At 36.1% G+C, this 16,919-nt stretch overlaps 3 protein-coding genes across 3 annotated transcripts in view; 2 read left to right on the top strand and 1 right to left on the bottom strand.

Annotated features, from left to right (window-relative positions):
- Positions 1–16,919, bottom strand: part of LOC136028215 (uncharacterized) — a 177,216-nt gene that overhangs the window by 101,415 nt on the left and 58,882 nt on the right. The gene's annotated exons all lie outside the window — the stretch shown is intronic.
- On the top strand, positions 2,917–5,448 carry LOC136028527 (uncharacterized). The gene is made up of 3 exons (XM_065706371.1): positions 2,917–3,063; positions 3,863–4,425; positions 4,599–5,448. Exons 1-3 carry the CDS (start codon positions 2,917–2,919, stop codon positions 5,446–5,448), a joined length of 1,560 nt encoding a protein of 519 aa, XP_065562443.1.
- The window catches only part of LOC136028526 (uncharacterized), a 69,436-nt gene continuing 59,759 nt past the window's right edge, over positions 7,243–16,919 (top strand). The window contains exon 1 of the mRNA XM_065706370.1: positions 7,243–7,359. Coding sequence (XP_065562442.1) covers positions 7,311–7,359 — 49 coding nt within the window. The 5' untranslated portion in view covers positions 7,243–7,310. The remainder of the gene's footprint in view (positions 7,360–16,919) is intronic.

Raw genomic sequence — 16,919 nt, 5'->3', positions numbered from 1 at the left:
CAATGAAATTTGTTGTTTAGAAGGATATCGTGTCTTAGAGGTCTTATTTTAAATCCCGACTGAATCTGGTGACATTAGAGGGGGAGGGGGTTGGGAGGGGGAACCTAAAACTTGGAAAGCACTTAAGAGTGGAGGGGTCGGGATGAAACTTGGTGGGAAAAATAAACACAAGTCCTAGATACATGATTGACATAAACAGAACAGATCCACTCTCTTTGGGGTAGTTGGGGGGGTGGTGGTTATTTCTGAAAAATTAGAAAAAAATGACGTATTTTTAACTTACGAACGGGTGATCGGATCTCAATGAAATTTGATATTTAGAAGGATATCGTGTCTCAAAGCTCTTATTTTAAATCCCGACCGGATCTGGTGACATTGGGGGGATTTGGGAGAGGGAAACCTAAAACTTGGAGCACTTAGAGTGGAGGGATCGGGATGAAACTTGGTGGAAAAAAAGCACAAGTCCTAGATACATGATTGACATAATCGGAACGGATCCACTCTCTTTAGGGTAGTTGGGGGAGGGGTTAATTCTGAAAAATTAGAAAAAATGAGGTATTTTTAACTTACGAACGGGTTATCGGATCTCAATGAAATTTGATATTTAGAAGGATATCGTGTCTCAAAGCTCTTATTTTAAATCCTGACCGGATCTGGTAACAATGGGGGGGGATTTGGGAGGGGGAACCTAAAACTTGGAAAACACAAGAGTGGAGGGGTCGGGATGAAACTTGGTGGGAAAAATAAACACAAGTCCTAGATATATGATTGTGTAAACTTTGAAAGTAGTGAAAGTAGGTTAGATAATATAATTAAATTTTTAATCATAATTAAGTTCTCTGAAATTCCTACTTCCTAAATGACTACATTAATATTATAGATTCTGAGTATTTGTAGTAACTGACAGATTAAACTAGGTCAGTTCCTGTCACATGCTTCAATGTTTGTTTCCTTGTTTCAGTGTATATAAGCCAACGTTTTAGATTATTTTAGTCAGTTCTTATTCTGTGTCTGTCCTCGTCGTGTGTACATTTAATGTATTATATGTGTAAATAAACATTTTTATTACACTTTATGAGAGTTAGAGATACTAGATATCCTCCACCGGTCGAACCCTATACTGTAGGCCAACGCTACCGCAATGTTCTAAAGAAGAGAACGCAGAGAGAGAGAAGAGGAGCCTTTACAATTGGCATAAACGGAACAGATCCGCTCTCTTTGGGGTAGTTGGGGGAGGGGTTATTTCTAAAAAATTAGAAAAAATGAGGTATTTTAAACTTGCGAACGGGTTATCAGATCTCAATGAAATTTGATATTTAGAAGGATATCGTTTCTCAGAGCTCTTATTTTAAATCCCGACCAGATCTGGTGACATTGTGGGGGGAGTTGGGAGGGGGAAACCTAAAACTTGGAAAACACTTAGAGTGGAGGGATCGGGATGAAACTTGGTGGGAAAAATAAGTACAAGTCCTAGATACATGATTGACATAATCAGAACGGATCTGCTCTCTTTGGGGTAGTTGGAGGGGGGGGGGTAATTCTGAAAAATTAGAAAAAATGAGGTATTTTTAACTTACGAACGGGTGATCGGATCTCAATGAAATTTGATATTTAGAAGGATATCGTGTCTCAAAGCTTTTATATTAAATCCTGACCGGATCTGGTGACATTGGGGGAGGTTTGGGGTGGAGGAACCTAAAATCATTGAAAACGCTTAGTTGGAGGGATCGGGATGAAACTTGGTGGGAAAAATAAGCAGAAGTCTTACATACGTGATTTACATAATTGGAACGGATCCGCTCTATTGGGGGAGGGGGGTTAATTCTGAAAAATAAGAAAAAATGACGTATTTTAAATTATGAAGGTGTGATCGGATCTTCATGAAACTTCATATTTAGAAGGACCTCGTCACTCAGATTTTTCATTTTAAATCTCAACCAGATCAAGCGTAATTGGGGGGGGGAACAGAAATCTTAGAAAATACTAAAAGCGGTGAGATCAGGACGAAACTGGATGGGAAGAATAGAAACCTGTCTCAAGATACGTGACTGACATAACCAGACCGGATCTGCTCTCTTTGGTGGAATTGGAGGGGGGGGGGGTAATTTTGAAAATTGAGGTATTTGTAACTTACGAAAAGGCGACCAGACCTTAATGAAATTTGATATTTAGAAGGATCCTGTGCTTTAAAGTTCTAATTTTAAATTCTGACCAGATCCTGTGACATTGGGGGGAGTTGGAGGGGGAAACCGGAATTCTTGGAAAACGTGAAAATTGGGGTATTTTTATCTTACGAATAGATGATCAGATCTTAATGAAATTTGATTTTTAAAGGAACTCATGTCTCAGAGCTCTTTTTTCAAATCCGAACCAGATCTTTTGACATTGGGAGGAGTTGGAGGGGGAAATCTTGGAAAAACACTTGGAGTGGAGGAATCGGGATGAAGCTTGGTGTATAGAATAAACAAATACGTGATTGACAGAATCGTACTGGATTCGCTCTCTTTGGAGGAGTTGGGGGGGAGGGGTTCAGTGATTTGGCGAGTTTGGTGCTTCTGGACGTGCTAGGACGATGAAAATTGGTAGGCGTGTCAGGGAGCTGCACAATTTGACTTGATAAACAATTTGACTTGAACATTGGCTCATGCTAATGTTATGAGCTTCATAACATTGGCAACGCTGTTTTCTTGTCTTATCTAAGTGTAATCCAAAAATCAGAGGAAATAAGTATAAATCTGCTTACTTGCTTTGCTAATAAGTGACCCTATAGAGTGGTGTATTACCCTAACTCGCATTTTTAAGGTCAATCTTGTTATTTAAGGACTATTTTATTTGACCTTGTTTTAATTAGCCCACGTACCCTTGGTTTCAAAATTAGCGCGTGCGCACTGTTGTTACTATTAGAACGATAGAGTTATGGAGAAAAATAAAGGATTGTCTAACACAGTTGCCCAAAAAAGACCAAGACATTCGCCCAAAAAAGGTGTTGATGAGTGCAAAGGTTGTGACTCCAAATTGCAAGATGACGATTTTGCATTGCTTTGCGACTCGTGCGAATCCTGGGTATGCATCTTATGCTTGGAAATGACAGAGCCGGAATACAACTTATTCACAAAAATGACTCGGAGGCTCGGGTCACTTTGGTTCTGCCCCGTATGTAAACAAAAGAAAAACACGATCAACCAAGGGCTGACATCTGCAGAAATTAAAGACATTTTAAGGGGTGAAATTCAAACGTATTTAAGGCCATGGAGGATAAGTTTTGCGCTTTATTAGAGCCTATCTAACGAAAATTAGCTGAAATCGTGAATGATCTGAAAAATAAGTGCACACTTTCCGACGTCCAGTATTTTACCGAGAACCTAATAGGAGTGAAGTGTCAGAGCTTGAAAAAAAGCCTAACTGAAAAATTTGTGAAAAAGGACGAGGAAATTAGTGTCAGTAGCTCGAATTTAAGTTCATCTTATGTGTCAGATTTTGTGGAAAAAAAACCTGATTGTGTTTGGTTTACCTGAAGACGCTACTTTGTCATCTCGTAGACTAACCCTCGTGAATAATAACTCTTTTCGTGAAACCCCAAATAGCTACGCGAGCATCGAAGAGTGACTCCCTAAAAAAGTTGAAGTGTCTGAGTGACAAATGTTTGGTGACATATACAAATGCAGACTGCCTGTCATCTAAATGGGAAGAGTTTAGTGAGCTAATAAAGCAACGTAAACCGCATTTAGTTGTTGTTACCGAAGTTTTACCTAAACATTTCAGTGACCCGTCTATTTATTTTCAGCAGCTATCACAATATAATTTAGTATCTAATAATTCAGCTAAAAGAGGGATTTGTATTTATATTCATTGTTCTATTAAGTTTTCTGTGGTTGTTGATTCGTTAGTAGACTCAGTGTCGGATTGTCTTTTGGTTGATGTTAAATTGCCTTATCATAGTAATTACATGTGTATTGCAGCTTTTTATCGTAGCCCTACTGTGAATTTATCGAGTCCAGTTAATAATGCCAATATTCTAGCGTGTATTTCTCGTCTTGTTGGTCGTAGCTCAAAGTTCCTTATTCTAGGTGACTTCAATTTACCTTTGATAGACTGGAGTGCGCATAGAACGAGTTTGTCCACCTCATCGTATGAGCAGCAATTTTTAGATAGATTGGATGATCTGTGCTTATACCAACATATTGTTAGGGCAACTCGAGCCAGGAATGATGCTATTCCATCGATTTTAGATCTGGTTATTACCAAGTCAATCGATGATATTTTGAGTGTAGATTTCTCCCCGCCTTTAGGTAAAAGTGATCATGTTGTGTTAGATATTTACATGAATATTGATGCTCAACAGAGAGGTTTTAAGTTTTATCGGCATGATTATGCTAAAGCCGATTATGAATCAATGCGACAATTTATTTCGTCTCTTAATATCATGTATGAATTAAAAAACAATCATGTTTCTCCAGACACCGCGTTTGATTTTGTAAAAAAAAAAGTGTTGAGGGAATGTAGGGATAAATTTGTTCCTTTGGTGAAGAATTTTTCCAGTCGCAGAAATAATCCTAAACTTCCAAGACACATACTCCAAGCAATACGTGAAAAAATAGTCTTTGGCGGTCTTATATTGAGTCACGACATAGTAAAGTAGTCAGACAAGGGCATTTGGATACTCAGTTACAAGAGGATTCAGGTGAATGGCATGCGTATTCACTAGCGAGAAACAAGGTCACTCGGCTTCTTAGGGCTAATCGTGAAGAGCTTGAGTCGCGTATTATTCACTCAAGCACCGTATCACCTAAAATATTTTGGAAATATGTAAATAGGAATAAACCTAACCATGCACTATCTATATCTACGTTCACACATCCGGATACACACCAAAAGATTAATAGTGATTCTGAGAAGGCTCTTATTTTTAACAAAATTTTTTCTTCAGTTTTTGTTAAAACACAGCCAACTCATTCAAATGAAGCTAATTTTGCATCTCAAGTAGAGTCGATTGCGTCGCCGGACATTCTTGTTCTATTTGATGATTCAGGTTTCTCATTGACTGAAGTTTATACTATTCTTATAAAATTGGATACGTCTAAAGCGCCGGATATAGACAGTTTCCCGAACATAATGATAAGACAAATTGCTCATGAAATTGCAGAACCACTTACCTATATATTTAACTTATCTTTGGCGCATGGACTGTGTCCGTCAGGGTGGAAGAAGGCCTTGGTAAAGCCGCTTCATAAAAGTGGCTCCAGGTCAGATTTTAAAAACTATCGGCCAATTTCAATCACGTCTATTTTTTGCCGAGTGATGGAAAAGTTGATTGTTTCACGCGTTCAAAAGTATTTTGACGGAAATCATCTTTGGAATCCTGCTCAGCATGGTTTCCGAAAAAAAATAGGTCTTGTAATACTCAGCTTCTTGAGGTTACTTTGGATTTTCAACGTTTTGCCGATTTAGCCTTTTCCATCACTACCCTTTTCCATCACTACCCTTTGACTGCATTTACATCGACTTCTCGAAGGCATTCGACAAAGTCTCAATACCCACCCTTCTTAAAAAATGTGCAGCTTATAAATTGGGTAAAAAAACAATTGCATTTATTGCTGATTACCTAAATGGACGACCTCAGCAGGTTGTCGTTGGTGGAGCTATGTCATCCTCAATTGATGTGTTAAGCGAAGTCCCCCAGGGTAGCTGCCTGGGTCCAATTTTATTTTGTTTATTTATTAATGATCTGCCTTCCTCTGTTCAGCATTCTACTGTCAAGATGTTCGCGGATGATGTAAAACTTTATCTACCAGTACGAGACCAAAACGATGTGCAACTTTTACAGGAGGATCTTGACTCTCTAACTTATTGGTGCGAATCTAATTCCATGTTCATAAACTCTTCTAAGTGTGTTGTTCTACACTATGCTCGTAAACTCCCATCTGTGCATACTTACCAGTTGTCTGGAATACGAATCCCTTCTAACGAAATAGTGCGTGACCTTGGTGTCTACTTTGATACCCAATTGAAATTTGATAAGCATGTTTTGGAAATTGTAAAGAATGCGAATTATCGTTTATCGTCTATAAGGAGAAGCTTTAGTAGGTTTAACCTTCGTAATTTCTTACTACTATACAAGTCAATGGTCCGCCCTCTTCTTGAGTATAATACTTCTGTTTGGTATTAAGTCTAACGGATGAGCATAGGATAGAAAAGGTTCAGAAAAGGGCCACTAGATTGGTCCCATACCTTCAGCACCTTTCTTATCCGCAGAGACTTTCTAGGCTTCAACTCCCGTCGTTGAGGTTTCGTAGACGTCGCAATGACCTTGTAAATGTGTTTCGTATAATTAAAGGAGTGGATGATGTTGATCCAAATTTATTTTTTTCATTTAGCCATTATCACTCTACTCGTCAGCATGATTATAAATTATATCCCCCAAAACCACTGAAAAAAATCAGTCAATTATCTTTTGTTAGTAGGGTTGCCGGACCATGGAATGGTTTGCCTTTGGAGGTTGTCGAGGCAGAGAGTGTTCGAAATTTTAAGAGTGCATTATTAAATACGCCTTTTTATTTAGACGCTTTTGTTGTGTAATGTCGTTTTATTTAGAAGTTTTTGCTGTTTAGTTTTGTCGCCAATTTACTTTAGATTAGTATTATGATTTTGTGTTTTAGCGACAAGCATTTATGCTTACCGCTATTCGTAATAATAAATAAAATAAATAAATAAATAAAGTCGTTTTCCCAGATTCGACCATCTGGGGGGCTAAAGGGAACAGAAAAAATTAGGTATTTATAACTTACGAGTGGGTGATCGGATCTTGATGACTTTTGATATTTAGAAGGACATCGTGACTCAGAGCTCTTATTTTAAATCCTGACCGGCATTAAGCCTCTTATTTTCCTTTTTAAATCAATCTATTGATTCATAGAATCTTGTTAGAGCTCATACCATATGATCTCTTGACTCTTAGCTCTTCTCGCCTCGTCACAAGTGTCATATGAGCTCTTGGCTCTTGTTTTACTATTGAAATGTTATGTAAAAATGTACAGATCAGGCCCAAAGAGCATGAAAACTATGAGTTTTCAATATTATTGGGTTTGGTCTATACCAATTATCTAGTCCGACTTGAAATTTTTCTATTTACTTAAATACATTTTTATTAATTTCGACTGCGCCAGATCACTGCGTCTGCGTCACTACGCTACGTCTGGCGCTTGTAGTTTTTAACTCCTTTCTTCATGTTATATTGCCGAAGTTTTCAGTTCTGCTGTTTATTATAAGTGAAAAGTAATATTAACTTGCAAGAATATAATCTTGTTAAAGAAATGAAGTTAAAGGGATATTGCACTATATTGGCTTTGGCTCTTATCTGTGGTAAGTCAGTTTAACTAAAATTAAAAAAATTTTGTGTATGCGAACTCTTATAAATTAATTTACTGTGTGAAACAACAAAGAAACAGTGAGTTTAATTTGAAGAATGCTACAACTCAAAAGCTTTACGTTCCTTTTATTGGCAAAAAAAAATTGCAGAAAACAATCTATCGGCTGCCATGTCCTTTTTACCTAAAATATGACATAGTCAATAAGTTAAAAAATATTATTCACTCAAATGAGTACATGCAACAGCGGATAAAAACGAAAAGGATTTAAAAAAAATTACTTTAATTCTGAACGCGTGCTTTATTTTTTACTTTTCTTTTTATTAGTCAATCAAAGTGTTCCTTAAGCGCATGTAAGAAAATAAAGCCATATAAGCACGAATTTTTAACCCACCGTTGCGTTCGCTCGTTTTTGCTGTGTCAAATTTTGACCCAACAAAAGAGGTAACACCAGAACTGTTCTTTTATCCTGGATTTTTAGCCAGTAAAAATAACCAGAAAATTTTTAGTCACAACATTTTACATTTGAAATTTTCTTCAGATTTGCTACCCTTGTCATATTTTCGTTATATTTTCATATCGTTACTGTTACAAATGAAGCTTGTAGGCTACCCGACATTTTAAAAATTCTGAAATAATTGGAAAAATTGTTTACTCCGATCAAGCTTTAATTCTCTTTATCTATATCATTTTGCTGATCCTTCCTTTCAGTTGTGTTTAAAAAGTAGTTTTGACCACTACCCCAGATGCTTGAGATACGACTTTTAGACATAACAGCAGGAATGTAAACCCCACACTAACAGCTAGGTCTAGAATTGCATTTGTTGGGGCATGTATTTCATTTCCACGGCACTAGCAATCATTTGAGGTTCTTGGCTCCTTCAAAGTAAAGCAATATCGGAATTCTAATAACTAGTAGTTATTTGTATTTATTTTTTGTCAGAATAATTTGTGTCACTTTTGATAAAATGGATATTTTATTGGAAGAATTAGGTTAAATTTATTGGTTTTAAATAGCAGTCTGAGGCAGAGGCTGGAAAATACAAGAGCCAGTGATGTATACACTATAAATAGTGCCATGGACGGAATTGTTTCATGGCCTGAATATTTTGTAGAATTCTTTATAAATGCCCCCCCCCCTTTTTATATTAGTAAACGTTCTAAAATACCATTGAAACCATCTATGCTATTCTTAAAAAAGACATTTTTAATTGATGTTTTTTTCGGTAAGGTACCTCCGGGGGATATTGATTAAAGACACTGATTACTGAAAGACAGAGAATATAAGACAGTTCGTGCTAACGAACTATAAGTGAGGATCCACCTAGGTCATTAGTAACCGAAACGCTCAAAACGAAATTTTAAACCAATAGATACATCAAAAGAATTGGATTTGTATGTTGATTTTAAATTTATAAGTTTAATTAAGTTTAGTTTTACCGATCAAAAGTGACAACCCTGAGAAAATGCCTTATTTTCTTCATTCGGCTTTTAACCGGTTTTCACCACATCATCCTTTAGTCAATCTCTTTAGTTAATTAAATAAAAAAAAACAAGTTTTTTTTTAAATAAAAGTAAGGAGCGACATTAAAACTTAATACGAACAGAAATTACTTTCTTATATGAAAGGGGCTTTTCCTCCTCGACACCCTGCTCCTTGCGCTATAGTTTGATTCTTTCTCGCAACTCTACTTTTAAAACAACAAAAAACTTTAGCGTAAAGAGCGGGGCGTCGAGGAGGAAAAGCCCCTTTCATATACGGAGTAATTTCTGTTCGTTTTAAGTTTTAATGCCGCCCCTTACTTTCATTTAAGAAAAACTTGTCTTTTATTTAATTTCTGAACGTTTTTTTAATTAATGCATATTTTGATCTTGGCTCTCCGCACGTAAGTTTTTAAAACGAAATTTGCATACTATTTTTTTTGGGGGGGGGGCGTTAATGGCCTTCTCATAGTTTTAATCAGAAGATTTTGAGGAAAAGGAGAGAGGGAGAAAGCCTAGTCGCCCTTCAATTTTTTGATTACTTAAAAAGGCATCTAGAACTTTTATTTTTTTAACAAACATTTTCATTAGTGAAAAAATATACGTGATTTACGAATTAACTTACGTAACGAACTTCTATATTCGTATGCTTTTATTGCGTATATGAGGGAGTTCACCCCTCGTCGATACCTTGCTCTTTACACTAAAGCTTAAATTCTGTCCCAATTCCTTAAGAATGACCCATGAATCAGAAAGGCCGTGGAATAAATAGTTGAAGTTACTAAAAATACTTTAGCGTAAAGAGTGAGGTATTACGAGGAGGTAAACCCCTCATATGCGCAACAATTTCTGCTCGTTTTAAGTTTTAATGCTGCTCTCACTTTCAGTAGAAAAAAACTAACGTAAAAGTAAAAAAAACTACCCCCCCACCTCAACTCTACCTCCCAAACCAAAAAAAAAAATCCCCCTGAAAACGTCCGTACACTTCCCAGTAACCATTACTATATGTAAATACAGGTCAAAGTTTGTAACTTGCAACCCCTCCCACGCGGACTGTGGGGGAGTAAGTCGTCCCCAAAGACATAGTTATTAGATTTTTCAACTATGTTGAATAGAATGGCTATCTCAGAATTTTGATCCAGTGACTTTGGGGGAAAATGAGCGTGGGAGGAGGCCTAGGTACCCTCCAATTTTCTTGGTCACTTAAAAAGGGCATTAGAACTTTTAATTTCCGTTAGAATGAGGCCTCTCACAACATTCTAGGACCACTGGGTCGATACGATCACCCCTAGAGAAAAAACAACAACAAAAACAAAAAAACAAATGAACACGCATCCGTGATTTGTCTTCTGGCAAAAATGAAAATTCCACATTTTCAAACTGTTTGTGGTAACGAACTGTAGTAAGGAGCGACCCAGCTCAATAGTAACCAAAACTCTAAAAAATGGAATTTTGATACCAATAGCTACATAAAAAAAATTGCATTTTAATGCTGATTTCAAATATATAACTTTCATCGAGATTAGTCTGACCTATCAAAAGTTACGAGCATGAGAAAATTTGCCTCATTTTAGAAAATAGGGGAAACCACCCCCAAAAATCATACAATCTTAACGAAAATCACACCATCAGATTCAGCGTATCAGAGAACCATATTGTAGAAGTTTCAAGCTCCTATCTACAAAAATGAGGAATTTCGCATTTTTTGCCAGAAGACAAATCACGGATGCGTGTTTCTTTTTGTTTTTTTTCCAGGGGTGATCGTATCGACCCAGTCGTCCTAGAATGTCGCGGGAGGGCTCATTCTAACGGAAATTAAAAGTTCTAGTGCCCTTTTTAAGTGACCGAAAAATTGGAGGGCACCTAGGTTCCCTCCCACGATCATTTTTTCCTAAAAGTCACCGGATCAAAATTCTGAGATAGCCATTTTATTCACCATAACAAAAAACCTAATGCTATGTCTTTGGGGACGACTTACTACCCTGCTACCAACTTTGACTTGTGTTTACATATAGTAATGGTTACTGGGAAATGTACGGACGTTTTCAGGGGGATTTTTTTTGGTTTGGGAGGGAGAGTTAATGTGGGGGGGGGGGTTACGTGGGAGAATCTTTCCATGGAAAAACTTCTCATGGGGGAAAAGAGACTTTAAATGAAGGGGGCGCAGGATTTTTTCCATTATTTAAAAAAACAAGGAAAAATAAAATAATAAATAAAATATGAGAAGTTTTTTCTACTGAAAGTGAGGAGTAGCATTAAAACTTAAAACGAGGAGAAATTATGGCGCATATGAGGGGTTTACCTCCTCGTAATATCTCGCTCTTTATGCAAAAGTATTTTTAGTAATTTCAGCTATTTATTCTACGGCCTTTGTGATTCAAGGGTACTTCTTAAGGAATTGGGACAGAATTTAAGCTTTAGTGTAAAGAGCAAGGTATCGACGAGGGGTGAATTCCCTCATATATGCAATAAAAATATGCGAACATAGAAGTTCGTTACGTAAGTTAATTCGTAAATTACGAATATTTTTTACTAATGAAAATGTTTGTAAAACAATTACAAGTTCTAGTTGCCTTTTTAAGTAATCAAAAAATTAGAGGGCAGCTAGGCTTCCTCCCTCTCTCCTTTTTTTCTCAAATCTTCTGATTAAAACTATGAGAAAGCCATTTAGCCAAAAAGAAAATTAATATGCAAATTTCGTTTTAATTATTTATGTGCGGAGAGCCAAGATCAAAACATGGATGAATTAAAAAACGTCCAGAAATTAAATAAAAAAACAAGTTTTTTTAAATGAAAGTAAGGAGCGACATTAAAACTTAATACGAACAGAAATTACTCCGTATATGAAAGGGGCTTTTCTTCCTCAACGCCCCTCTCTTTCCGCTAAAGTGTTTTCCTTTTTTAAAAAGTAGAGCTAAGAGAAAGAGTCAAACTTTAGCGTACAGAGGGAGGCTTTTTTTTTATTAACCTTTGGTTAATAAAAAAAAAGAATTGCTGTTGGTCTACATTTATTTATGTGCCTAGCCTATGTAGAAAAATTGAAATTAACACATTTTGAAGGAACTTCTACTATGCACAACCCCCTCCCCTTAGTTGAAACTATACATAGGCTAACCAATATTATTTATGTTTTTGTTTCTGTACTGATTCTATTTATGAGTGCACACTTAAAACAAGACTTACACATGGAATATAGTTTGGGATAAATATTTGCACATTTGTGGTTTTGGGGTAAATGTTTTGTGCATATTGTGAATTAAGAATTGTCTTTTTATTTTCTACATGTCTCCTTTTCTATAGTCCCAAGTCTTGGCTAATACCAAAGTATATTATAATGAGAACTAGCAAAAACAAATCTCCCAGTGCTTTTTTTCTCTTCTGGTACAAAGTAATAAATTTACTAGGGATTCAATTTTAAGCCTCCCTTAATAAATGTTACATTTTGTTTTCCATTTTTTAGGCAGCCTAGAATATAGGAAACAGTTAAAAAATTAGTTTAAAACTTACGCTATTATTTCATTGTAGATCTGTTGTGTAAAAGTTGTTTAATCCATTTCCATCATTTGATATAATCAACAGTTTATAGCCAAAATCTCAGAAAAATTGCCGTGTATGATTTAAAATAAAAATCTATTTTTGTTAAGGTTCCATAAATGCATTAAAATTGAATTTCTAAGCGCAATGATTAATATTTGGACCAAAAAATAAATAAGAAATGAAGTGATATGTTCAACTAAATTGTTGAACAATACGAAAAAGATGTCTACACTTAGCCTACCAAGATTTGTTTTATTTGATTTGGTAATTCAGCAGTATCTCTAAACATTATTGTTATCTCACAAATTGCATCAAACTACTTTAATAAACCAGGTTAAGCATAAGGCTATGAATTTGTATCTAAATTTCTTGTTACCTGGCTTTAATTCGTTGTAGGAACAGATGGCATTAGCCTAGGACTGGGGCTACTAATAAGGACACATTTTGAGAAAACATTTTTTACTTCATTTACCTCTTTCAACAATAGCCTAGCCTAGTTTGCACCTTGTTACTTAGGCTACAATACTCAAATTAGATTCAAATCAAAGAAATTTAGCCTACCATTTGATTCCAGGTTAATTTTTTTCCAAATTTAAAATCCTAGGCTAAGGGATAAATCTCAAGCCTTTTTATTGGGGGGGGGAGGGGTCCATATCCAGAGTCAAAATGCATAGGATATTTAATCAACTTCATTCCACATTATTGGGGGGCAACTCCCCCTCCCAAAAAAAACAACACCCCTGCCTAGGGTCAATCACACCTGTTGATAGACTGACCTAGATATATCCTAATCAGGAAATCTTAAACTAACCCCAAAGATAAAAATATAAAACTCTTGCTTACTGGTCAAAGATTTATCCGCGTAGTTCAGGATTGGCTCTGCAAAATGTCACTAAACACAGATATTCACAAAATGTAACAAAACACAGATATTTTGTGGGGTAGGCTACACTGATGTTTTGTAAACACTGATTTTTAAACAAAGTAAAACAAGTTAAGAACAAAGACAAGTCTCAAAAAGTACCAGTTCACAAATGTTAATCAACAGGAAAAGCTTCTAATAGCCTGGAAATCAATTAACAGAAAAATAATATAGATGCACAATAACCTAATCGATTTTTTTGCAAGTAATTTTACTGCTGCCGTGGTAAAAAGAAATGAAATGCTCCGCCATCGCCATCTACATTAAGAATAAAATATAGCTATTAATATTTTTTTTTGTATTATTTTATGTTAAAATTCAATATCATAACTGTTTTTTTTTTTTTTTTTTTTTTTTTTTTTTTTTTTTTTTTTTACTACAGTCAAAGAACGTTCTGGAACCGGTGATCTTTCAATGCGATGTTGAGTGGTCTACCTTTAGCTATAAATTCTGTCACCATTTCAATAACGAATAGTACGTGTAAACAATAGGGACAAATTCCACAGCTTTATCCTTTTCTGGTATATGAAGGGTTTTCCCCCCTCTCCTAAACAACTCACTCTTCTAAACCCTCTAAAACACCAGTAATACTACTAAACACCTTTCTCTTCACGATGAACTGCTATTTACTAGTTATAAAGAACTTTTTAATGTTCTAACTAAGTGACCTTTGTGTTTTGGAAGTCGTTATTAATGAAACGGGATACAATTCAAACATTAGTGAAAAGATTGTGATGTTGATGAAAGTATAATTTCGGCATTTACGTAATGATTAGTGTTTGTTTTATATTTATATTACCCTTTTTGCTTTCAGCTTTAGAAATTGGAAAAAAAAATCATGTAATTTCTGATGTTTGTTTTTAATTATGGAAAATCCGTCTCGCAGCACAACAGAAAAATTATCCCTCCCACTGACCATTCTTTCCCTCGTGGACCCAGTATAGGTCATGTGTAACCAAAACCGAAATTTCTCATGGATTTTTCTTTTGGTTGTTATTACGTATATGAGTGGGTTGCCCCCTCCTCGGTAACTCTTAATTTACGCTAAAGTGTTGCGAACTTTTAAAAAGCTTGTTATCCTAATTAAAAGGTCCTTGTGTTTCAAAAGTCATTGTTCAATAATTGGAACAAAAAGTCAAACATTAGCTTAAATAATGATATACTGAGAAGGGGGTAACCCCTCTTGTTCATTATTTCAAATTCATTATCTCTGATCATTATTCCGTATATGAAAGGGGCTGTCCCTCCTTCAAAGTCCTGCTCTTTAAGCTAAGGTTTATCTCTTTGTCCAAAGCCTACTTCTTAAAACAATAAAAATTTTAGCATAAAGAGCGAGGTGTTTACGAATGGACAATCCCTTTCATATACGGAATAATTTATGTTTGTTTTATCAGATGATTTTGAGAAATAAGGGGTGGGGAAGGAGGCCTTGTTGCCCTCCAATTTTTCGGTTACTTAAAAAGGCAACTAGAACTTTTAATTTTTAACGAACATTTTTATTAGTTAAAAATATACATAAGTTAAGAATTAACTTACGTAATAAACTTTTATATTATTATATTTTTGATTATATATATGAGGGGGTTTTTCCCCTCGTTAATACCTTGCTCTTCACACTAAATCTTAAGTTTTGTCCCAATTCTTTGAGAATGATCCCTGAATCAGAAAGGCCATAGAATAAACAGTTGAAATTACTAAAAATACTTTAGCATAAAGAGCGAAGTATTTATCTCTTCCTAAATACCTCGTTCTTTATGCTACAGTATTTTTAGAGCCCCTCAAAAAACTTTTTCATGTTTATATTTTCATTTTTATGCCACTTGCTATTAACCAAGTGACATATAGCAATCGCAAATTCTGTCGGTCTGACTGTCTGTCTGTCGGTCCCGGTTTTGCTACTTTAGGCACTTCCAGGTAAGCTAGGACGATGAAATTTGGCAACCGTATCAGGGACCGGACCAAATTAAATTAGAAATAGTCGTTTTTCCGATTTGACCATCTGGGGGGGGGAGTAGGGGGCCGGTTAATTCGGAGAAAATAGAAAAAATGAAGTATTTTTAACTTAAGAGTGGGTGATGGGATCTTAATGAAATTTGATGTTTGGAATGATATTGTGTCTCAGAGCTCTTATTTTAAATCCCGACCGGATCTGATGACATTGGGGGGATTTGGAGGGGGGAAACCTAAAATCTTGGAAAACACTTAGAGTGGAGGGATCGGGATGAAACTTGATGGGAAAAATAAGCAAAAGTCCTATATGCATGATTGACATAATCGGAATGGATCCGCTCTCTTTGGGGTAGTTGGGGGGGGGGGGGGTAATTCTGAAAAATTAGAAATAATGAGGTATTTTTAACTTACGAACGGGTGATCGGATCTCAATGAAATTTGATGTTTCGAAGGATATTGTGTCTTAGAGCTCTTATTTTAAATCCCGACCGGATCTGGTGACATCAGGGAGGGGGGAGTTGGGAGGGGGAAACCTAAAACTTGGAAAACTCTTAGAGTGGAGGGATCGGGATGAAACTTGATGGAAAAAATAAACACAAGTCTTAGATACATGATTGACATAAACAGAACGGATCCGCTCTCTTTTGGGTAGTTGGGGGGGGGGGTATTTCTGAAAAATTAGAAAAAATGAGGTATTTTTAACTTACGAATGGGTGATCGGATCTTCATGAAACTTTTTATTTAGAAGGACCTCGTCACTCAGATTTTTCATTTTAATGAAGTCATTTTAATGAGTGGGAAATCTAAAACACTTAGAGTGGAGGGATCGGGATGAAACTTGGTGGGAAAAATAATCACGAGTCCTAGATACATGATTGACATAACCGGAATGGATCCGCTCTCTTTGGGGTAGTTGGGGGAGGGGTTAGTTCTGAAAAATTAGAAAAAATGAGGTATTTTTAACTTACGAACGGGTGATCGGATCTCAATGAAATTTGATATTTAGAAGAATATTGTGTCCCAAAGCTCTTATTTTAAATCCTGACCGGATCTGCTGCCATTGGGGGAAGTTTGAGGTGGGGGAACCTAAAATCATGGAAAACGCTTAGATTGGAGGGATCGGGATGAAACTTGTTGGGGAAAATAAGTAGAAGTCTTACATACGGGATTTACATAATTGGAACAGATCCGCTATATTGGCAGGGGGGGGGGGGTTAATTCTGAAAAATAAGAAAAAATGACGTATTTTTAACTTACGAAGGAGTGATCGGAACTTCATGAAACTTCATATTTAGAAGGACCTCGTAACTCAGATCTCTTATTTTAAATTTCAACCGGATGAAGCATAATTGGGGGGGGGGCAGTTTGGGGGGACCGGTTATCTTAGAAAATATTTAAAGTGGTTAGATCAGGATGAAACTGGACAGGAAGAATAGAAACCTGTCTAAGATACGTGACTGACATAACTGGACCGGATCTGCTCTCTTTGGTGAAATTGGGAGGGGGGGGGGGGTAATTTTGAAAATTGAGGTATTTGTAACTTACGAAAGAGTGACCAGATCTAAATGAAATTTGATATTTAGAAGGATCTTGTGCTTTAAAGTTCTAATTTTTAATTCCGACCATATCCTGTGACATTGGGGAGAGTTGGAGGGGGAAACTGG

This window comes from Artemia franciscana, chromosome 6, assembly GCF_032884065.1.
Source record: "Artemia franciscana chromosome 6, ASM3288406v1, whole genome shotgun sequence".
NCBI lineage: Eukaryota > Metazoa > Arthropoda > Branchiopoda > Anostraca > Artemiidae > Artemia > Artemia franciscana.
This window is presented reverse-complemented; position numbering and strand designations above follow the sequence as displayed.

Excerpts from the sequence above, each read along its gene's own strand:
- LOC136028527 (XM_065706371.1), top strand. The coding sequence starts at position 2,917 with ATGGAGAAAAATAAAGGATTGTCTAACACAGTTGCCCAAAAAAGACCA. Across the intron at positions 3,064-3,862 it reads GCGACTCGTGCGAATCCTGG|TTTTCTGTGGTTGTTGATTC; the intron begins GTATGCATCTTA and ends TGTTCTATTAAG. Across the intron at positions 4,426-4,598 it reads ATTTCGTCTCTTAATATCAT|TCTTTGGCGGTCTTATATTG; the intron begins GTATGAATTAAA and ends GTGAAAAAATAG.